We start from the raw sequence: 24,716 nt of genomic DNA on the forward strand, positions 1-24,716 counted from the left end.
AATTCAAAATGAAGAACAAATGAAATCCACTAGAAAAATATATCAATCATTACACAGAAAAATAGCTACATTAAATGCTTCCAAATATGGCCAATTAAAAGCAATCTTCTTGCATGAGAGAAGTATATTTGCTCATTAGACATTTATGGGTAGTTTAATTGGCTTTTATATTGTGAACCCCCAATTTTTTCAATGACTTTTCTCAATAGAGTGAATGAATATCTAGAATCCTTTGAGAATCCCAGTCTAATTAACAGACATACATACCTTGGCAACATTGATAAACTTTGTGATGACTTCTGCCCTTTGCTGAGGGGTTGGTTTGCTAAGAACCATCAACTGGACCCACTTAGAGATTCCATTAAATAAAGCAATAGATCTCTCCAAGGTTGGGTTATTCTCCAGGCAGCCATGGATGACATAACTTTGGTAATCAGTGAACTAGCAAAGGAAGATTCAGAGACTCTGAATTATAATGGAGTCTTTGAAAAAATTATAAATTAGAATGTTGCATGGAAGAGGTGAGATAATGTTTCACAACAGCATAACGATTTCTTTCATTTCACATTTTTAACGGCATCTTACAAGTTTGAATATATCTGTATCTTTAACACGTTATTTTGCTGCATTTCACTCTTCCACACCCAGATGCACACTTATTACACACCACAGTGTTGATGGGAGGAGGAAGGGACAAGCCTCAAAGTCATATTCCAGTGAGTCCAAAATTTGCTGGGTCATAAGATCCACCTGGGGCATTTGCTAAAATACTGGTTTTGGGGAACATGTCAGACCTAAAGGATCACTGTTCCAGAGGAATAACCTAAGAATCTCCATTTTTCACCCACTACTGGTGATTCCAATGGTCAGGCAAGTTCGAGATACAACGGCATACATTAAAGAAGAGGAAATGAATATAAATATCATAATTTCAAGTCAGAATAAGTTTGCAATGTGTTTTCAAGAAGAAAAGAGAAAAAATAGAAATTGAGTAAGGCTGCTCTTTGGCAAAACTGACACATTTTCAGGAAGTCAGCATGGGTGTCATCAGATACATATGAGCCTCCTACCATATAAACAGAGCAGGGGATTCCCTCTCATGGCCTGCCTGTGGGGAATCAAAAGGTCCTCTCCAAGTAGGGTTACTTAGTGAAAAGAATCAGTCTTTCAGAAATCCATACTTCTAACCTCATGTTCTTCTTTGCAAGCAATAACGTAATACATTCTTAGCCATCTTGGAAAAGAAGGAGTGACTTCCCCAGAGCTTGGTTAGACAAAGACAAAGGCTGTTTGTAAACCATTGTGGAAATATCATAACAAATGGATAGTGAGTAGGTGGCTAGGAAGAGATCACAGTCAGGAGGAAGAAAAGGGATGCAGAGGAGGAACTCTATCAAGACAGAGTAGGAAAGAAAAATTTAATCCAGGATATCCATCCCTGAGAAAGAAACAACCTGATGTTGAGATTCTCCTCAAAGCTTACAATTCCTATTTTCAACCTATATCCATAGTCAGGCGTTTATACATATCCCAACCTAAATAAATATTTCTTCTCCCAAAGTGAAGGGCCCAGCTAAACATGTTCACTTGGGAGAAGTCAACGGAGCTAAATAAACTTTGAATGGTTAAATCTCCACTGAATATTTAGAAAATCATGCTTTAATCCTATGAAAGGAGACATTGAAAATAGCAACAGAAATATAGCTCCTGAGCCATAAAGTAAAGACAGGATAATATTTATCTTTGGTTAAAAGGGATTGTTCCTGTGAGTTAAGGGCACTTTTCCAGTGGAGCACAGTGACAGAGGCTGCCAACCCTTCAGAGTATGAAAATGCAGCTCTTGGTAAAGTTGGCATGGTGGTTGTTATCCTTGGAAGAATAAATGTCCAGTTTCTTACTGAGATCCTTCTAAAAGATTTATGCTCCAGAAAAGTGAGGTGCTCAGCCAATTCAATGGGCTCCAGATGGTCAAAGAGCAGACAGGCTTTTCCCTTCTTGGATACTTTTTTCCTCTGTGTGACTCTTCTCATCCAGTCATAGGAAGGACTATAAAAGAAGAGTGAGTCTGGTCAATGTGCTGAAAGCTCATTTCACTCAATGGAAGTTATTAACCTACTGACTGTGTAACTCTTGGCCTGCTTCCAGGGGCTTGTGCAAAATACACGCCCAGTCCTTCGTATTTGAAGAGAAAACCACTGACCCATTGCCAATAGAATACAAACTTCGAGTTGTTTTTCCATACAGGGTGGGTTTGCACTGATTCATCCAGAATCCCTTACTTGGTCTTTCCTGTGACCAGTAAGGTTTGGATCATGAGGGAGAGGTTAGGGCTAGGTATATAAATTTTGGAGTTATCAATATATAGGTGGTGATGGAAACCATCAAAAGCTGGTTCTCTCACTTCAGCAACATATGGATTATTTGAAAAGCTTGTTATAAAGACAGAGACCTAGACCTCACTACCAGAGATTCTGACTTACTAGGAATGAATAATCTGAATAATCTGTATTTTTTAGTATAAACATTTATCAAACTCTTAGATGTCCCAGGCACCACTATAATCACAAGTATTAACTCATTAAATCTTCACAACAACTCTACCAGGTAATACTACTATTACTCCCATTTTATAGATGAGAAAATATAGGCACAGAGAGATTAAAATTTTACCCAAGATCACACAGCTAGTAAGTAGAGGAGTCAGGATGAATAATCCTTATTTTTAACAACATCCCTAATAACTCCTGGATCACTCACCATTGATCACTCTTGAAGAAGTATTCTAAGAAAAGAGACTAGAGTATGAATGCCTAGGACACAAGAGCACATATTTGCAATATGGATAACCATACTCACAGGCCTAAAATAGTTTTGTCTACAAAGTTAGCTAGTCAATATAAAATGCTAGCCTAATTAGCCCCAAGTTCCTAATCACTGAGCTAACCCGTTCATGGCACAACTATGGTCAACATTTATACAGCCTCAGGCTGACCTCAGAGCATCTCAAACTTGAATGAGCATATGAATCAGCTGGGAATCTTATTAAAATGCAGTTTCCAGTTCAGCAGGTTTAGGGTGGGGCATGAGATTCTGCATTTCTGTTGAGCTCCCAGGTGATGCCAATGCTGTTGATCCACAGACCACACTATGAGTGGCAAGGGTACAGGAGACTAGATTCAGTAACCAAGCACCGAGCATCTATTATGTGCCAAATGCATTCACATATTATCTCAGGTATTCATTGGATGCTCATAATACCTCATGAGAAAGGACAACCCCCATTTTACAAATACAGAAATTGAAGCTTGGAGAGAGAAACTATGTCCGATGGGACTGTGCTCATTGCATCAAAGCTTTCCTTAGAGAAGCACACCTTGATTCTGAAATAGTATGGATGGAGGTCAAGTGGGGTCATCACTACTCCCTCCCTCAAACAGTGGACTCATCATGTTTAAAAGAAGCTTGTGCCACTCTTACATGCTGGATATGTCGATGAGGCTGACGTGTTTCTCATATCCTAGTTGACTAACTACTTCCCGGAATTCCTCAGTCATACGGATCAAACCAAGGTCCAAATTAAACTCTGCGGGAAACTTCAGAATCCAGTACCTGAAAGGCATCAAGTATTTTTGACAACTGGAAGATTTCAAGCTAGACCTCTATGGAAACCATGGTATCATTTTACAGATTACATTTAACAATGCATCAAGACCACACGCCAAATTAGCAATCTCCCATCCCTCATCCATCACATTGAGTCTCCCTCTTCCCTCATTTAATCAAGGACTCAAATCCACCACTCCCACCCTGAGCCTTTCTTTCTCTCTCTTCAGAACCACTGCTGAGAAGAAACCCTTATCCCAATTCATGGCAAGTAGGTGGGAATGTGTATGGTGAGGGAGTAGAAAATAATGAATGTACTCTTTCTAAGAGCTGCTTTCATTCCCTAATCACATTGACCACTGCTTGATTTACAGTCCAAAAGAACGATGAATTCTACTCCCAGGAACAGAGAAGGGCCAGTTTTAATAAAATCAATAAAAGGGGGACTTGAGTCGATTCTATTGTCAGACTAGGTCTGTTGTATGGTGAAAAGGAAACTGTCAACAATTGCAGAACTAGAAACTACAAGACAATTAAATTCGTTAATATTTACCTCATGAAGTAACAGATCTTTAATCGAAATTCATCACAGCTTTCTCCACTGGCATTTCGATACGTACACTAGTTAAAGAAAAATCCTTGCACGTTGTTTCCTTTGCACAGACCTGCAGCTGTTTGATCAATTTAGATGAATTCCTAATAAGAGGGCCATACTAGGAATATTAGGGTTATGTGAACGTTCAAATGGAGAGAAAAGTGTGCTCTGATGGCATCGGCGCTAAATAATTGACACAATGTATTATTGCTCTGGGATGTATTTTTTTGGTCTGGAAGAGAAGCCATTTATAAAATTAGTTTTACCTTCCTGAGCACTTACCAAGTGATGACTGTCAACTGTAATTACAAATATACTACCAACTATAGATGATTTAAAATCAATAGTATATAAAAGCACCATTTTAGCCAAAAAGATTTTATACATAGGATTAATGCCTTATATAAGTATTATAATTTCTTTAGTATTTGAAAATGTCATTTTTGGGTATATTAATACACATGTTGTGTTGTGATTTAGTTTCAAGTCTATTTAGTCATACTCTTTTTAACTAACATATATTGAGCTCCTGCTATATGCCAGGCACCATGGATATGCAGTGAGCAAGGAATCCAAAGGGAGGAAAATCTAAAGAAATGTTAATTCATAGGCAGTTTCAACTTTCATACAATCTGTACTTTCAGCTATTAAACTTTACTGTGCCTAAATATCCCTTTCTATTTGTGCTTCATATAGCAGCAGACATACTAATGGTGAGAGTGTTGTTTGTGGGCACATTTTTGGACAGTGTTTGGATCCTGAGGAGGGATGGACCAGACTGAGTCAGTTCCCTCCATCCTTCTCTATGTACTGCCCTTCAATAGTGGGACCTGTGGAATCCTTGGACCACTGGGTACTCGCATCTTGCTCACTTCCAGGGACCTCTGTTCAGGGTGAATGTCCCCTTATCTTCTCTAACATCCCCTTCTGACCCAAGGTTGGGGGCATGTTGGAAGAAAGAAGTAGAAAGTGGAGGAAGCTTGAAGTAAGCAGATGGAAGCCACGCTGGCCCTAATAGTACTCAATGGACCCTCTCCCTCTGAGGCTCCCCTTGTTCTGCAAGGCTTCTCACTCATCTGCAGGACCCTTGGGCTTGCAGCAGGCAAAGACTGTAGGAACCAACATTAGTGGTTATATAATAAACATTAGATCTCAGGGAATAAAACCTCCGTATAAATGTGTGACTGTTTTGTAGCCATTTTCAGCCATTTGGCTTTTAACTACCTTTTAGGACTGTACTGTGTACAAAAGTGGTGGACTGCTAAAAGCCCTTATTATAGAATGGGGTTTCTAACTATGGATGGTTTTTTTTGCTTTTATATCAGAAGAAAATTTAAGATTAATATCAATTAACAAATTGTAATAAACCTGCTAGAATATTCCTTGTGTCTTGCCAGCAAGGGAAGATGTGAAAATTTAGGTGGTGTTTATGCCTGAGCCAGATCATATTATTTTGGCTGGCATCTCCATATGTCTAAACTGTATCCTCTATGTCCACCATTCTGCGTTCCTAAAAGGAGTAAATTAGCTCTTGAATCAGTGTTAAATATTCTTTCATTACACTAACAGCAGAAATATTTAAGACAAGTTAGAAACATTCAGTCTACAACTCCTGTTTCATTTTATGTCTAGTGATTATTTCCAAGCAGAGCCAAAACATCCAGATGGATAGTTAACTATTTGGTCATTCATCCAGATGTTTTGTCTAGACATCTATATATATTCACAAAAGAGCTGGATAACTGACTGAGGACTGTTTATTCATCTTAATTTACTGGCTGTGGTTAGACACTCTATCTAAATACAGAACTTGATTTATGATTGTAAAAATTACACAGTAGTTGAAAAGATATATGCAGAGAAGTTTTTCTGCCAACTCAGTGGAAGATAAATACCATCGGTGCATAAGTAGAACTATTCTTGGCAAATAACTATTATTCAGCTCTCCATTGTCATCTGTTAAAAAATAAAATAAAATGAGAGGTGAGGAGACAACAGTACATACTACTTTTCTCTATTTCTAATATCAGTAGAGAAACATCAGTGTCAAAATTTTCTTGTAGACCCAATTATCATTTTCCTCCTACTTCTGCTGGTATTTCCTTGCAAATTAAGTGGGTAGGTCTCACCCTTCCTCTGATGTAAGGTTGCCAAATTTCACAAATTTAAATACACGACACAGTTAAATTTGAATTAAGTAAACCACAAATAATTTTTTAGTATACGTATGTCCCATGCACTATTTAGGACATACTTATACTAAAAATGTGGCTCATCTGCAATTCAAATTTAACTGAGCATCCTGTATTTTATCTGGCAACCCTTCTCTGTCTGGTTTAACTCTTCCTATAACAATCAGTTCAACAAACAACTCCTTTGTGACTCTGTTTGTGCAAGGAATAATCCAAAATGCTGAGGTAGATGAACAACATAAAAGGCATATAGCTGTAAAGTCTACAACCTAGTAGGAGATATAAGACATATACACAAAGACAGAATTCAGGAGCTTGGGCAACTCACTCTTGTCTAAGCCAAAAGACCAAAAATTATCACAGCAGCATATACCACATACCATAAGAAAGTCATAAAGGGCTGTGGGAGAGTGGAGGAAGCAATCAGCATTCCTGACAGGGGAGATTAGGAATGATATTATGAACATCTAGGGTGACATCTGAAATGAGCCCTGAAGTAGAATTTCAATGAAGTAATATGATAAAGGCATGGAGGTAGAAAGATGCAGGGAATGTTCCGGAAACATTAAGTGAACAGTATGGCTGGGGAATCAGCTGTGGGCAGTAAAGGGAAGGAAATGCAGAGGGCAGTGATACTGGGGAGACAGATTGGGGTCAATCAAAAAGGCCTTGAATACCAAGGTATGGAGATTGAATTCTGTTCCATAGCAACACCTACATCTGAACAGGGGGAAGTAAGAGTAACAAGATGTACAGAAGGGAGAAAAGGCTCATACCAAACATCTCAATGCAAGTGCTCAGCAGTTCATCTAACGTTGCCGCTTTCCCAAGTCCACTTGACCCCATGGTTATTTAGCCGTTGTCAAAAAACTAGGGGCATTTTCAACATCATGTAGACCATCTCCATAATCATGCAAGCAGGTGATACTTGTGCCTAGTGGTGGTCTCTGATCTAGAGTCTCAAGACTCTAAAGAAACAAGAAGAAAAAAATATCAGACTAGAGTTCTGCTATCTATTAAAGCATGACTTTCCTACCTGAAAAGATAATGACTTCCACTGACTATATTTCTGCAAGAAAAGCATCAAAGTGACAGAGATTGTGTGAACCACCATGATGGCGAAATGCCTGCTAATCTGTTCCTTAGCATGTATGATGCTCTAAAACCACGGAAACGTTCCCTATTAAATACCATCCCATTTAGCAGTTGAAAAATTTTTTTGATACAACATGTTACACTTCATATTCTTAAGTGATAAAGACATTCAAGAGTACATTGTTATAAACGTTACTTGGTTTAATATTATTACAAGTATATAGAGGGAGATAACTTTAAAGAGCAAATATATTGATGAGTGTTATCCTCAGGGATCATGTAAACGTTCAACAACTGGTAAAAAAAATCTTATTTGCATAACTTCTCTAATAGTAACAGTATTATTAATAGTAATAAAATATTAACAATAATCTATTGAACATCCACATTATGTACCAGGCACTACACCAAATGCTTTGCATATATTATACAACTTGATCTTCGTAACGATACTGTAAGGTAGATTATTATTTCCAGTTTACAGACAAGGTCATGGGATTCACACAGATTTAGCAACTGGTCCAAAACCATACAATTATTATGGCCTTGAATCAGGACTCCATTATAAAATAAAGTTTTTGGTTTCCCTTTTTCCCTTTTATTGCCCTCCCAAGTGGGGATATCATAAGGCTGTCATAATTTTGCCCCCTAATCTAGTGTGAAAAATAGCACTCCACACCATCTCAGAAAAAGGATATAAACCAGATTATCTGTCACAGAGGTAGTAGAAAAATGTGGGCATGACAGCTGTCCCATTTTATAGCACTGTCATGGGGAAAGTGGGATTAGAAACCTCTAAGAGATGCTTATACCGAAAGTATCCCTGTTGGAAACATACCATCATTTTATTTTACAGAGCAAGTCCTTGATGCCAGCTCCATGTAAGGCTTAGAGAAATTGAGAGGTCATCATGATGTAAGACAGTTACCCACTTTGGATAGTTTAGGAGGTAAACGTGGCCATTGGGAATTCACTCTTGAACTGTTTAAAGCCAATGTCGATTTTACTCTCAAAGTTTATTTATTCAACTGGTAGTCATGGAGCACCTGACAATTGCTAGGCACTAGGCAAGGCATTGAGGCTGCCAAGATGAACACATCATTGTCTCATCCCTGCCTCCAATGGGCCCATAGTCAACTTCAGAAGGCAAACACGTGAATGAATAGAAAAAAAAACTAAGGTCCATATGTGTGGCTGTATTAGTTTAGTGGTACCACTGAAGAGTGACATCTGAATGAGTCTGTTCACCAGCTGTATAAATCAGGTGGAAACATACTCTTGTGCTAAAGGTACTACTCTTAGAGCATCAAAAGAAGGATTATTTCATGTGTCATAAAAATAACAGAAACATTGGGTCAATGCTGTCCCACTTCTGGAAGGGGAATATTAAAGCTGTCTAGAACCAGCTCTTACATCTCTTAACCAAGTCACCTTATCGGGAAGGCCTTTCCCGACCACCATAATTTAAAACAACACTCTCCCTCCAAGCCCACCTCCCAAATGGCATGCCCTACCTCTCTTACTGGATTTATTTTTCCTCATAACACATATCCCCATCTGACATACTCTATATTTTACTTGTTTATTTACTTTTTAATCTTTCTAGCACTATAAACGTAAACTCCATGAATGCAGGAATTTTTGTGTTAGTTCTCTGGTATGCTGCCCAACTGCTAAGATTTTTGCCTCTCATATAGAAGATACCCAAAAAAGAATTTGCTAAACTCATGAATGAGTGGATGGATGGATAAAGAAAGAATAAAATAAAAATGGTAAAAAGTTTGTCTTTGAATATGTATATATTTGTACGAGTGGATACTATAAAATTTTAAAGGATTGTTTTTTAGTTTGTTTTACTTATTTAAACTAGCTTTTAGTAAACATCACTGGGACAGAAGTTTTCTAGACTTTCTGCTAACCTTCTAGATGTGATAGGATCTGCCTATACTCTATTCATAATAAGAACTTGGTACCTCTTCCAGGACATTTTGGGGCAGCATTTCTCTGATTTCCTTAACGTAAATTCTGTCAATCCCAAGAAAAGTCAACAATGGACAATTGACAGGTTTGATTACCTTCCTGTATAAACAGGCATTTTTTTTATCTTATTAATTCTTGTTACTGAATAGTAAATGTATTACTTAGAACCAAACAACCTAGATTAACTAAACTAATTCTCAGGTCAAAACCAAAATTATTCAGCTAATTTGTTTGGGGAAGATATTGACTTTCCACAAGAGGTTAGAAATAACCTGGCACCAAAGACCTGTCACCATGTTTGGAGTTATATTTGTGATCTGCAAAGAAGCCAGTACCTGAGAGCCAGGTGGGCCTCTCCAGTTACAATCTGTTTCTGCAATCAGTAGATGTGTCTGTGTCTCTGCTTAGCATTTTGTCAGCTGCATATGTACCTGAGATCTCATTTCATATGTGTGGATATTATTGTATCTACAACTGCTTTTTCAGAAGTAAAGCTTCTTTATTGCAAAGGCAATATACATTCATCATTTAAAATACGACAGTAGTGAAAAAGGAAAGAAAAAAAAATCAGCCCACAATCTCATCATCCAAAGGACTCTTGTTAATACCATGACATGTTTCTTTTAGTTTTTCTGGCATAATTATTTTGGTGAGTTTCTTACATAATCTAAAATAGTTTAAAGAAATACTTACTTACTGGTCTCACACAGGTAGATATCCAGGTCTGAAAGAATTTTAAGGGCAGTTATCATCATTGGAAAATGCATTGGGGACTCAGTCTGCTGAACTGGTTTACCCAACTCGAATAATAAGTACTTTGGAGAACCTGATAAAAGAACAGAAAGAAATCCCCAGAGTTAAGTAATAGAAACACTGAATAATCCACATTGTGTTAAAGCATTTCCAAAACCCTTCAATTATAAGTGGTTTTTGTCTAAACATCACCCACAAAATTAGTTAAAAAGAGAATACATTTGAAGTAGTGATTTGGTGCCATGACATTTTTAAGATCAAATTGTTTTTAAAACATTCAGCTTATTAAAAACGACGTGTGACCAAACTAAAATTTATACACATAGTGTAAAATACTATTTTAGTCCAAATATACTTCTATGGGTGGATTACTCATTAAGAATTTCCAAACACTGACTTTGGAATGTTAGGAAATCTCTAAAACAATTTGTTGTGGTGATCATCAAACTCTGACTCTAAATCACTCCTGACTGTCTCAACAAGAATGTCAATGTTATTTTAGTCCAGGTTGTTTAGTCTCTTGATGGCTTAGGAGTTGCTTTTGTGTTGATAGGTACGCTCTGGCTGCACTGAAAATTATTGCTCCTCAGCATAAACATTTTCTCACAAATCTGAAAAGGACACAATAAGCCAAAATTTCCCCAGGGCTTGAATTATTTCTAAGAGAGCAGGTCTCACTTCAAAAGGGCAATAGGGTTCTGTTGGGTGTGATTTCCAAAGGCCATGATGTCTTCATGCAGCAAAAAGACCATTAACGTGACTGGTGAAGACTCAAAAAAATTGTGAGGTTGCCTAGGACAATAAGAACTATGCATTCAATGTTAGAAATAGTGAAAAGGAGCCAATTCCATGCAACTATACACGAACAGATCTTAATTAGCATCCCAGGCTCTTGACTCAGAACATTTAGAAGTTTTTAAAAATTGGATTTCAACATTAGATAGACAAATGGGGAGAGTTTTACTACTTTGAGTAAAACGCCGTTAACGCTACTTACTTTACTAGATTGTTTAAGAAGTTAGTGAGGTAACATAAATGTACCCCCTGTCAATCCTGCAAAACACTGGGTGCTCGGGAAGGTGTCTCCCTTTGTCCACACTTCCTCTTCCCTTCCAGTATTTAAAGGCTTTTAAGTTGAGGACTTAAGGTGAAGTAGAAGATCAACATTTAGAAGTGACAGAAAGAGAGATGTTAGTTTCGAGAAGGGAGAAGGAAATAGGAGAAAAAATACTGTGACACTAGGGCATCTAGTAGTGGGGCAGGTGGCCTCATCAGCAATGGAATCCCATTCCCGAAAGTGCTCAAGCCAAAGTAAGGTAATGACTGTCAGAGATGTTGTAGACTAAATTCCCAGACAGTGTCTAGGAAACACACCAAAATAACAGCGAAGTTTGCTCCTGGCTCTAGGATTGCAAAATTTATAAGGTGAAACATTATATCTATTCAAGAAATAGTTTTGAAATTATATTGGCCATATTAGAACTTCCAAAGATAGTCTTGTCTATAGTACTGTCTCTATTGTAAGAAAAATCAAACAAAAACTCTTGAAGACTCTTCCCTCCTAATGGCAGATATTGTCTTTAGAGATAAATAACCATGTGTATGTTCTTACACTCATATGACCTTCATATAGAGACATGGGGTTTCTCCAGATGCCTAAATCCTTTGTTAAAATGAGTGTTAATTATTACAAACCTTTACGCTTTAAGGATTAACAACTAGGGTGTCATAGCATTTGTTATTCTGGCAACACTCAAGCTTAATCTTCCTTTCTTACCACAGACATGAGATTTTAAAAGTGCTGTCATTATATTCTCTGAGACTCCACAGGAGAATCAAGATTATTGAGTTCAGTAAGAGAAATGACAAAACTATGAAAGACAGTTAATTTATTTGGTAAATACTTACTGAGGATCTATTAGACACCAGATACCAAGCAAGCTACTAGAGTGACTGGTAGAGGAAGTTGCAGACAAGCAAAGAGAAGGATAAATTGGTGAGCAGGACAAACACAATTCTTGCTCTTATACTCCAGCAAAGAATAAAACAAGTAATTACCATAAAGTATCCTATGAAGGTGCAGGGCACTAATACATTCTAGGAGCCAGAGGAGTTTTAGCTAGGCCAAGTGTGGGTGGGAAGATGGTAATTAAGAAAAGTTAAAAGACATTTAGAATGACTGAAGTATTGAATGAGACAAGAGATGAAACCAAAAGATCAGTAGGAATAGCTCATGAACAGTATTGTAAGCTATATTAAGGAGTATGGACTTTATCTGAAGGGCAATGAGAAATCATTGTTTTAAAGGTGAGTAGGAGAACGGCATGATCATACTTGATTTTTAAAAGATCTTTCCATCTGCAGTATGAAGGAGAGATTAGTAAAGACCTACACTGATATGGGGAAATCAGTTGGTGGTCAATTATAACCATCCATGCAAGAGAAACCAATGTGTGGAAATGGAGATGGAGAGAAGTGGTTGGTCACAGAATATATCTTGAAGATAGGTCCAATGAGATTTGTTGATCTATTGGCTATGGGGAATCAGAAGAAAGGAGGAATCAGGGATAATTTCCAGATTTCCAGCTAGACATTTGGTTGGGTTATGGAGCCATTTCCCTGAGATTGAGAAACTGAGGGATGGGGGTAGGGGTAGTTAAGTTCATGGAGGGGGCAGCAAAGGATGAATTCACTTTTGGATATGTTTAGTTAGAGATGTCTGAGACCTCTTAAGGGGAATGTTGAGTTAGCTTCTGGATATCTGTTACATGATCATGTTTAAGTGTTAAGAATCAGTGGAAAGGGAAATTTAAGGGGCAGGAGAAAGAGAATTTATATAACAAGGTCTCTGGGAGGACAGGAGTGATAGACCATGCACAGGTGGAGGGATTTACCTTGGATAAAGCAGAGGGTCACCTCTTTCAATGTAACAGCATGAAAGAGGAAAAAAATGGGTATAGATACAGGTATATTCATCCTTTTGATAGCAGGAAGTCAAGGAAGTTCCTGTCTGGTGACTTCTATTTACTCTAAAAAGAAGGAGACAAGGTCATCCACTGGAAGGTCTGATGGAAACAGATCTGAGATTTATCCAGAGGAGAAAATAAACAAAAGATGTTGTGAAGAGCAGAAGAAAGAAACCAGAAGTATTGGGGTTATTTCCATCCAGAGTAGAAGGCTGATGTTTCTCTTCTTCTGGAGTTTGTTTTGAGAGGAAGTTTAGTGTTTCTTGTTCCTAGGGTGACATCACTCACTTGTGTCATGTTTCTGAAATTATTTAAGGTAACTTTTCTGGAACAAGTCACATGGCAAGTTTCTTCTGTATGGACCAGGCAATTCTGAGTTTCTGTTGTTAGAGTCTAGTCATATAAGTTTCTGTAAGTATGAACCTCAGAGCTGAAGCATGGTTGGCATTTTCTAGGTGATTTCCAAATGAGGGCATGAGTCCCTGCTCCAGTCTCACTTAGCTTTGCTTGATATGGGGAAGAAGAAGATACTATTGGAAGGGAAATTATAATAAAGAAATAATTTACCTCCCATCCTTTGACTTGCTCCAGAATATTTCATTCTGGCAACTTCAACCTCAGCCACTATTCCCATGTTCTCTACCCTCCCAGCCAATATTTCTGTATCTCTGCCTCACCATGCACAGTCTCCAATGCCCTAATTATCTGTTACTTTTTAAAAGGTCATAAATCACAAGATACATTACTGTTGTTCACTCTTCATGCATTCTTTGGGTACTTCTACATTGGTCTTGTTTTAATCTTCTTTCTCATTTCTTCCAACTTCACCTCTCAGTTCTTTGAATTTATCTTTCTACTTTATTTCCTCCAATCAGTTACTTTTCCTAGCGTGTTCTGTCATAATCTCATTGCCAACACTATCAAGGTTGATTCTATCACAAAGCAACTGGGACGGTATGAACTTAGAAAATGAGCCCAGTGCTTACAGCAAAGTTAAAACATTCTAAATGGGCCATAATGGTGACCCATAGAAGAAAGTATCCCACATTTATGGATAGTGGAGCAATATCCCTGAAGTTTATTTAAGGCTGACAGGAGGGAATAGCCATGGGTAACACTGAATTTCTCAAATCTTAAAGTAATTTTTTCATTCTTGCCTTAGATGGGTGTAATTACTGTAACAATGAGGTTTTTCTGGGTTTTAAATTGTTAGTTCTTGTTGTTTATTTATTTTTTCCTACAAAAAGCTTTTACTAAATTAATGGAGCATTAATAATCAACATTGTCTTGGATTTTAGAAAACAATAATTTCTACAAATATTACTTGTCAGTGGCATATAATGTGATAGACATAATTTTGGGAAAATTACCTATATTATGTTTAAATCTTATAACACCCTGAAAGCTAAGTGCTAGTCTCACCATTTCATACAGGAGGAAATTGAGACCTAGAGAGGCTAAATTATTTGTCCATATCATATTACCAGTTAAGTTGCAAAGCTAGGCCCATCTGACTCCAAAAATTTATATTTTTTTCCACTACTCAGACAAATGTTGGCTGTTGTTAGGGCTGCCTATTAGATCAATTTCTAGGCATTGTCTAGAACAAATGTTTACTATTCCCTTTGCTTAGCTTCTAAGCATTCTATCACTGGCCCTATTGTCTGCAAATGAATAACCATCATTATTACAGCAAGCTTGACAATTCAGGGACTAACTGGTACCAGACACTGAACAGAAGTCAATAACCAGCTCAGAGCTCATCTCATAAGGCCTCATTGCATTTTTTGGTAACAAGGTTAAACTGCATTTTATTTATTTTTTTCTTGGTTAACAGTATTTAGTATTGGCAACCAAACTAACACATTTACAGCCGCCTGACATGAGTTGAATGAGAAATTAAAGTCTTGAAGAAGCTCTAATAATAAATACAATGGAATTCTAAAGTCCAGCCAAGGAGGTGTTTCCCTAGCATTTGGCTGTAGCTGGACATGGAAGAGAACCGACATATACACATATTAGGCATTTGCAATCAGATGGCTTCCAGATGGACACATTCAACCACACGGAAGGGTTATGGCTACTACGGCAACGCCAGTGTTCAAATTGTAAATACTATCCCCCAAATAAGGCCCATAACTAGGAAATGCTTAGCTCAGAAGTTAACATTTTAAACTTTGGGAAAATAGGTTTGTTTGTTTTTTTAAGATCAATATTTTCTTCTCCTGAAGATGCCAATATTATATTCATAACAATCCTGTTTGTGGCACTAATACTTTGGAGGACCTGGTTCCAAACGCCTTGAAATAAAGTCACATTCCCTTATCATTTGATTATTCGTTTACTTCAGAGTGAGTTTGACGTTGATGACGATGATGATGATGATGATGACGACGACGACGACGATGATGATGATGATGATGAAGGAGAAGGAGAAGGAGGAAGTCATCTTACTGAGTGCTGCTATCTAGTCACCGTGCTGAGCGCTGTACCCAATGAACTTTGGAAGGCTAGGCCCCACCCCAGAAATCCAGCGATAAATAAAATGCAGCTAAACTTTGCTATTTAATTGTTACCAAAAAAAAAATTCAAGGAGGCCTTGTGAGATGAGCTCTGAGCTAGTTATTGACTTCCATTTAGTACTTAGTATCAGCACTAACATCCTCATGCCTATGTGCCCACCATGAGCAGGAGGGCATTCTCAGTACCTGGCATGGGTTAAGTAAAACTCGGGATCCTCCCGCTGGGACCAGATGACAATCTCAGGGGACAGAATCTACACAAAGGAGGCTCCAAGGGAATGAAGACACTACACAGAAAACCTCTAAGAAGCAAGAGAATGTGAACAGAAGACACAGCCTGGAGGACAAAATCTCTCTCTCATCTACCACCACTTGGAGCTGGGAGTGGAAGCTGCCTGTCTCTGAAGATACCGAGAAAGGATTTTAAAACCTGAGTTCTAAGTTGCTACACAGGAATGCAGCAAGAAGCACTAACATAATGAAAGATTGTTTTCAAAAAGTATCATCTCCATGCTCTCAGAGAAAGACATTTGTTTGATTGAGCTAAAAGGCCAATGATTATTGAATACCTATTAAATGTTCAGCACTGTGTTATGAGCTGAAGACGTAAAGAGCTATTCACAAGGACCCAAATCCCTGTGTGGGAAACACATTATAAACTGGTTATTATAAAACAATGAGCCTGTTAAGTCCAGTGTCACAGACACATGCCCAAGATGTTGTAGGAGCATAGGAATTGGACCAAATTCAACCAAACAGATCTAGGAAGACTTCCTCAAAGAGGAGACACCTGAGAGGGTTAAGTTTTATGGGTCACAAAACTAAAACAGAAAATACCAGCTAAATTCACTGGTGTCAGACAGCAAAGTGGCTAGAAATATCTGAGCATGATTTTAGAATTGGGCATAGGATAGATATTACGAACCTGCTATCAAAACTTATCATCATGTAAAAAAAGAATAAGAACACACATAAGACAATATTAGAATAAGAGCTGGTGAGAGTAACATGATTGGGATTGGGTAGGTATGAGTTGAGTTCTGAACTGTTTTTGGCTTAAAAAAAAAGCATAAGTAAATGAATGCACCACAAAAAGATAGGGACTGTACAATGCTTTATTATCACCATCATTATTATTTATTTTATCCAATTTTACTACTGACATTGATAGGCTTTAAAAACTAGATTTCTTATGCCATTTTGATGCTAATTTCTGTATACATAGATACAGACCTACTTGAAGATGTAATATTAATTTCTCCTTATCCAGTGAAACTGTACAGTGTTATCATCTAAGTGAAAACATTTTGCTCTTGTTCAGAAACTAGTATGTTTATAGCATTCTTTTATGGTACAGTAAATTCTTAGTTTGAAATTACTTCTGAAGGATTTGGAGCTACACTTTTTATTGGAACCAATTAAAAGTAAAATATAGTAACCCCCCCAAAATGCTTTTTAAATTATTTCCGTATTCTCAATTAAATTTACACAGCTTGAAGCCCATAATTAGAAGGCGCCACTTAACGACTCTGTCATTCTCTTTTATTTCAGATATTTCTCCTACAGCAAATGTTTCTTCCTTTCTCTAAAAGAAAAACAAATCTCAAGAGATGGTGATATCTCTCTTCCTCCCATCTAGGACATTAACTAATTTCACCTTACTTTCTCTAAGGTTCACTCTCATCATCCCTAACACGAGAGAAATAACATTACTCTGCCTTCCACATAAGAACGGAAAAAAAAACTTCATTTGAAAAGGTTTTAAGGGCATTTAACACAACAAAAAAAAGGAAGCCCTAAAATTACGAAATGTCCCAAACTATATTTGAAAAGTCATTATTCAGAATTTAGAATGTATTTCCCCATTAGAACAATATTATAAATGGATTACTAGTAGATTTACACACGGAGGACAAGGAGGTCGGTGGGGAGCTGTCAAAAATACTAAAAAGAACTTTTGGAATTCCCAAGAAGTTCAGAGGTTGACAGCACTGGTTCCCTATATGCCAAATTACCCTTCAGAAATTGTGTAACTCCTAGAAACATGAAACTAATGGGTATTTTTAGATCTAGAGAGGCAAAGGAGGAGAAAAAAAGATAGAGGGAGAGGAAAGTAGCTTTTCACAAAGTCACTGTTAAAGAGTTAGAGGGGGCAAAGAAATGGGAATAAGGATTTTGTTGGCACAGTTGTCAAACAAGGGAGGAACTGATGAACTGGAACTAAATCGTTAGCAGTTTAAGTAAACAGGAGGTGTCTTTCCTGGCCTCAAGCAAAAACAAAGAACACAAGCTCTCCACTGGCCATCTCTCCTGTCTTCCCATTCGTCACAGCCAAATAGAATTGGCTTATTTCATCCCCTCTCCGGACCACCAAAATCAATTCTCCCTCCACTCCGCACCTGCACACCTCTCCAAAAAGACTCTGGTAGAGGTCACTGCATTTTGTCAGAAGTTAGGTTAAGCCTCAGCAGCCATGTGTTACCTCTTGACCACACCCTCCCTAAAATTCTCCCCTTGGATGGTTTTCCTGGCATCTTCTCTTCCCTGATTTTCCTCCTGTGTCTCAGGTCACACGTTTCCAGTCTGATATGCAGACATTCCTCCTACTGCTGAGGGCTCGTAGGTCTCTACGCCTTTTCCTTTTGCCTCAGACTCTCCATGTAAACTCATCCACAACCACAGATCCAACCACCACCTCTGTGCTGGACTCCAGCTGTGTGGTGTGCTGTAGAGGACAGAGTGGGCTCTGGAGAGAGGCATGTTTGAGCTCTGCTCTTTACTAATGCGTGACTTTGGATGAGTTTTACTTAACTTTTGGGTAAGTTTTCATATCTTACCATCATGCATTGCTAGTGGAAATGTAAAATGAGGCAGCCACTTTGGGAAACAGTTTGGCAGTTCCTCAAATCTTAAACGTAGAGTTACTATATGGTCAAGCAAATTCACTCCTAGGTATATACCCAAGAGAATTGAAAACTTATGTCCACAAAAAACTTGTACGCAAATATTCATAGCATTGATATTCATAATAGCCCAAAAGTAGAAACAACCCAAATGTCCATGAACTGATCAATGGAAAAACAAAATGAAGCGTATCTATACAATGGAATATTATTTAGCCATAGAAAGAAATGAAGTACTGACACATGTTCTAATAAGGATAAACCTTCTAAAAGTTATGCTAAGAAAGTCAGACACAAAAGGCCATACACTGTAAATTCCATTTATATGAAATGTCCAGAATAGGTAAATCCAATAGGTAGAGACAGAAAGTAAACTAGCAGTTGCCAGGGGCTGGAAAGGAGGAATAGGGAGTGACTGCAAAGAGTTCAGGGTTTCTTTTTGGGGGTGATGAAAATGTTCTGGAATTGGGCTGTGGTAGTTGTACAACCTTGTGAATATACTCAAAATCACTGAACTATACATTTTAAAAATGTAGATTCTAATGGTATGTGAATTATACCAATTAATTTTTAATTAATTAAAAAATATTCCCTCTTCACTTTCCTAAACTACTACATCTCCTATATTTCCTTCCTTGATTTATGGCTCAACCTTTCTCCCAATATTCCATGCCAGAAACTTGGGGCTCACCCTAGATTTTCTGGCGCCTTCTTTGATCATCCCTCCATGTCCAAGTCTGATTATCTGTCCCTGGACAGTTTCTCACATACTTCCACTTCTTTTCCTCTCCACTGCCACTCCTGGGTTTAAGCTGTCATTACCTTTCCCCTGGTCCACTGCAATGCTTAGTTGTCAGGCTTCTAGATTGATTCTTACCTCCTGTTTATCTCTCCTCTCTATTGGTGCCAAATCAATCTTTCCAAATTATCAGATTGATCACATAACTCCCCTATCCAAAATTCTTCCACCATCCCCTATCGACTCAATCTAAAGTCTTTGCTTGGCATACAAAGCCTTTCATGAATGATCCTCACTCTGTCCACCCATACCCTCACTCTTCTTTCTTCACCCTCGCTTTACCTTTTGCTGTAAAATGAACTTCTTTTTTATAGTGCCCATGTGATAGGGACTGAATGTTTGAGTCCCCCCCAAATTCATATGTTGAAACCCTAATCCCCAATGTGATGTTATTTGGAGATGGGGTCTTTGGGAGGTAATTAACTCATGAAGGTGGTTTGTTATTTAAGCCACCCAGTCTATGATACTGTTGTTATAACAGCCTGAACTAAGACATCATGCTTTGCACATATTATTTCTTTTTTTTAGAATGTCTCTCTTCCCCCCAGTATGTCTGCATGGCAATCATATACTCACTTCTCAAATGCCTACTTGAATTCTTCTCCTCCCTCCCAATTCTTCCAGGCAGACCTTTGCACTCAATGTATTGACTTCCTTTAGGTTTTGTATGATTTATGTTACTGAATGGTTCTGTCTCCCCACTAGTTTCTTAAGAACTAGACCCTGTCTCTTGTCTTTCTATCCCCCAACACCAAAGTATGTCTCTTATCTTTATATGGTTATCTTTCTCTGCCATCTTATTCTTCCAACATGGCCTTCAAACTTCAAATTTGTTTCTTCTCCAATTTTCATCTCTAACCTTATTCTTGTCTCAAACTTTTTCTTTTGATTATTGAATGAATTTACTTCTTTTATATTAACATGCCCATAATGGAATTTCAAGACATGCCTCCAGATTTGTGGTAGCACAGATTTATGTTAGAGAGAATAAAAATACACCAAATACTTCTTCCAGTCATTTTCTGATCTATTTAATAAATACTTATTTCTGTGTCAGACAGTGTGATTAACACCATGGCAGAGGTACAAGTATATATCAGGTACAGATTGTGATCTCAGAGACCTTAGGGTCTAAAGAGGGGACACACATGAACAGAAATTATGACACAGGGCATTATGAAAGAATCATGAGAGAAGTAAAAACAAGTTCTGACTCACAGAATTGAGCTGTGCCTTGAAGCATGAGTGAGGTTGCACTGAGCAGAGAAAAGAACACTGAAAAGAAAATGCTGCAAAGAAAATGACACTGAAAAAAGCAGATAGGTGTGGAAAAGCAGGAATGCCAACAGAATGGTGAGGTCTTAAAACTGGACTTAAAGTACCTATGTGTTTATTTACTCACTCAACAAACATGGAGAGAGAGGGAAAGAGACTACCATGTTCTAAAGATCAGAACTAAAAGCCTCTGGTGGGATGAGTTGGGAGATTGGGACTGACATATATACACTACTCTGTATAAAATGGATAACTAATGAGAACCTACTGTATAGCACAGGGAACTCTACTCAATGCTTTGTGGTGACCAAAACGGGAACAAAATCTTAAAAAGAGTGGATATATGTATATGTATGACTGATTCACTGTGCTGTACAGCAAGAAATTAACCAACATTGTAAAGCAACCATACTCCCATAAAAATTAATAAAAAAGGCCTCTGTGATGGTCTACGTGACATAATCCAATGTAGCCTTTTCCTGTGGGGGTCTGTGTAGGCTTCACACATTTTACTAATTTAATGATTTCTGAGTATAGCTTAATGGTTAAGAGCCTGGATTCTAGAGCCAGAAAATTGGGATCTAATTCGACTCTTGTGCTTTCTAGCTGTGTGCCCTTGGGCAAGTTACTTAATCTTACTCTGTCTCTTTATCTTTCTCTATATGGTAGGATAATAGCAGTATCTCTGTTGGAGGGTTGTTATGAGAATTAAATGGGTTAATACAATTAAAGTGCTTATTCACTGGCACATAGTATATTCTCATAAGTGTTAGCTACTTTTATTATTTTCCTGGCAAGTAACCAAAAAGTGCCTTCAACTTATGGGATAAAATGATTCCTATATATGTCATCTCTCTCAAATTCATAAGTCACGTATATCTTACCTATATATACACATTTTGCAAGAGAGAGAGCGATAAGGAGAGAGAAAGGAAGGAAATAAAGAAGGGAGGGAAGGAAGGAAGAAAGAAAAAAGAGAAAGGGAGAGAGAGAGAAAAAAAGGGGGAAAGGCAGCATAGGCCGGAAATTTGAGTAATGAAATGAGAACTAGTTTAAATTCCATTTCTACCAACTGTGTCTTAGTCCCCAAAATTTTTTAAATGAAGATTCTGTAATCAGCTACCTACTCTAATATTCATTATTTTGGAAGGATAGACCTAGTTGTCTCTAGACATACAGCCCAACCTATTATATTTTTATTGTCAGTTACAATCTATTTTTTAAAGAAATATTTATCAAGCACGTAAGATATGTACTTAAGGGGATACAAAGACACATACATGCCCCCAAAGAGACCAGGAGAGTTCAGTAAATACATATAGAAATGCCAGCAGTATCTCGTGTGTACCAATGAGTCATGAATGGGATCCCAGTCTTGACACTGCATTCATTCTTCTGCATAATGGAAATAAATGTCAGGTTAATAATATCCTCAAAAACAATTCTTGAGAGTGGGTATTACACAAAAACATTTCCACCAGAAGTTTTGCTGATGGATCTACTTGTCACAAGAAAGATGTTGAAGGTTGAAATAGTAAGTGAAACCGAGCTGGGTGCTAAAATTAGAACAAGAAGCTCATCGGCTTCTGTGGTAATTTGTGGGGATTTCACAAGTCTGCACGTTCACACAGTTTTATACCCTTGCCAATCTTTATCTCACCACAATATCTTATCTTCAGTGACTTCTTTTCAACAATTGCTTCTAATTTCTAGTCCAGGAGACTGGACATGTATTTATTTATTTACCTTAGACCCTCTTTAACTATTAATCACATAAAACTTGAAGGTATTCACCAAGAACTTGGTAAAAAGATACTTCCTCACTACTAAATGCAACACAAATTAGTTATGGCATTTTAAAAACAGAAAAATACAAAAGAAAATGTTTAAATCCATCATTAACTTACCACTCCATAATAATGTAGTAGAACTTGGTTTGGAAGATAAAGGCAAAAGCCTACCATAAAAACATCAATGACTAGCAAAAAGTACTGGAATATCTGAAGCAGTATCTCACTGAAAAAATCAAAGAATGCTCAAGACCAAAATATATTACCTTCATGCATCTAAAGTAATGTGAAGGGAGTCCAGGTTTTGTAAAAGTGTTTCTGTTTTTCAGGAATTATAGGTTCTTTCCTAAAATCTAATTTTGATTTTGGATAAGGAGTTTTTAATTCAATAGTGTGTTGTCTATAAAGTGCCGAACATCTGTTTTATAATGTATCCAAACCTCCATATCTTCATTATAATATGGAACAACCTGAGTCTTTCCAATGAGTTTTTTGTTTTTTTTTTATTGAGAACCATATTCACACCAAGGTGACTGAACATATGTCATGCTTGACATCAGCTATATCCCACATAGATATGCTTGTGGGTCTTAACACAAAATCATGATTTCTGTAATAACTCAAGAACTCTAGCTCTGATGTTACAGCAATTAAATATGAAAGTACAGTGGCTGTATACGCATTATAAACATTGTTCTCAAATGCCCTTCTCTTTTGCATTTTTCCCTTTATCTGAGAAAGCCTACTTAAAGACATACAAATAATAAACCACAAGCGTCAGTTTTTTCTCCAAAGTGAAGATGGTGTATGTTAACAAGTTCTTTCTCACTCAGCATCTGCAGGTTATAAGATAGTGACCTCCTAAGCAGAGATCTAACTCATAGATGTATTTTTTTGTTAGGCTCACACAGGATTGGCTCTCACAAAAGTTGCAAAAATGTACAAACCCAGACTTCCACTTAAAACAACCCAGTTTTCTAGATTCTTGTGGAAACATCAGATCTACCGGCTTTAGGGCTGCATTCCCACGAGGCAACATGTGTCTGGAACTGAGCAGCAACCACCTCCCAGTTCCCCAAAGTCTCCACTACCCTCTGTTGTCTCCCCAATCTGAGGCCAAGTGTCACGGCCATTTATCATCCCACTATGTGCCTTTTCTTTTTTGGTACATTTAAGAGGAAAGTGAAATATCACTTGTCCCAAAGAGAATTCTTTTTATCCCTAATCCACATCACTTATTCCGGTATCTTCTTGGGCCCTGCAAACATTTGCCTTTGCAAGCCCCTACCTCAGGCCCACCAGGCTGCCCCCCGACATCACAGATGCCAAGGAGGACTCTTCACAATGTTCCTATTTTTGGATTAGACAAGGAAGAGTCACAAGCCCACTACTATGCCTTCTGGCCTATTTCCATTCAAAAAGTAGGTTCAGGGCTTCCCTGGTGGCACAGTGGTTGAGAATCTGCCTGCCAATGCAGGGGACACGGGTTCGAGCCCTGGTCTGGGAAGATCCCACATGCCGCGGAGCAACTGGGCCCGTGAGCCACAATTACTGAGCCTGCGCGTCTGGAGCCTGTGCTCCGCAACAAGAGAGGTCGCGATAGTGAGAGGCCCGCGCACCGCGATGAAGAGTGGCCCCCACTCGCCGCAACTGGAGAAAGCCCTCACATAGAAACGAAGACCCAACACAGCCAAAAATAAAAATAATAAATAAATAATAAATTAAAAAATTAAAAAAAAAAAAACAGTAGGTTCAAACTGCAAGACAAACCCTTGCCCAAGCAAGAAAGTAAGTTTGGGGATTTCTATAGCATTTGTCAAGGCTGGTCAGGCTAATGAATTCTTATTTATTTCCAATTATAATATGCTTAAAATGTCTAGATGACCTCCAACTTTTGCAATTTCCGCAGATTTCTATGTTTTTCTTTTACAGAAAAGTTCTTGGGGAATTCCCTGGTGGTCCAGTGGTTAGCACTCCATGCTTCCACTGCAGGGGGCCCTGGTTCCATCCCTGGTCGGGGAACTAAGATCCTACAAGTTGCACAGCACAGCCAAAAAAAAAAAAAAAAAAAAAGAAAAGTTCTCATAATCAACAAAACAGATGTTCACTAACGATTCCCAAAGAGCATGGGACTTGGTGCCAATGCCCTCTCAACACTTTACTTTGTAGATTCTGGAAAGATTATGGGAAAATAGAATGTATACTGGGATAGCTATACAAAAAATGTACCTACTCATGCTTAG

At 37.9% G+C, this 24,716-nt stretch overlaps 1 protein-coding gene across 4 annotated transcripts in view; it reads right to left on the reverse strand.

Annotated features, from left to right (window-relative positions):
• The window catches only part of RASGRP3 (RAS guanyl releasing protein 3), a 119,014-nt gene that overhangs the window by 38,834 nt on the left and 55,464 nt on the right, over positions 1-24,716 (reverse strand). For 3 of the 4 annotated variants that reach the window (XR_014234766.1, XM_082356755.1, XM_082356756.1), the window contains exons 1-4: positions 4,157-4,234; positions 3,478-3,609; positions 1,899-2,046; positions 268-441 (exon numbers count right to left, since the gene is read on the reverse strand). Coding sequence is in view for 3 of the 4 variants with exons in the window: in XM_082356755.1 (XP_082212881.1) it covers positions 268-441; positions 1,899-2,046; positions 3,478-3,609; positions 4,157-4,161 (459 nt within the window). In the remaining variant the exon portion in view is untranslated. Of the gene's footprint in view, positions 1-267; positions 442-1,898; positions 2,047-3,477; positions 3,610-4,156; positions 4,235-6,056; positions 6,155-7,166; positions 7,359-10,158; positions 10,292-24,716 lie in introns of those variants that run through there. The other variant, XM_082356757.1, reaches the window with a different exon arrangement.

The sequence above is a fragment of the Balaenoptera borealis genome (assembly GCF_965194805.1).
Source record: "Balaenoptera borealis genome assembly, chromosome: 15".
Lineage (NCBI taxonomy): Eukaryota > Metazoa > Chordata > Mammalia > Artiodactyla > Balaenopteridae > Balaenoptera > Balaenoptera borealis.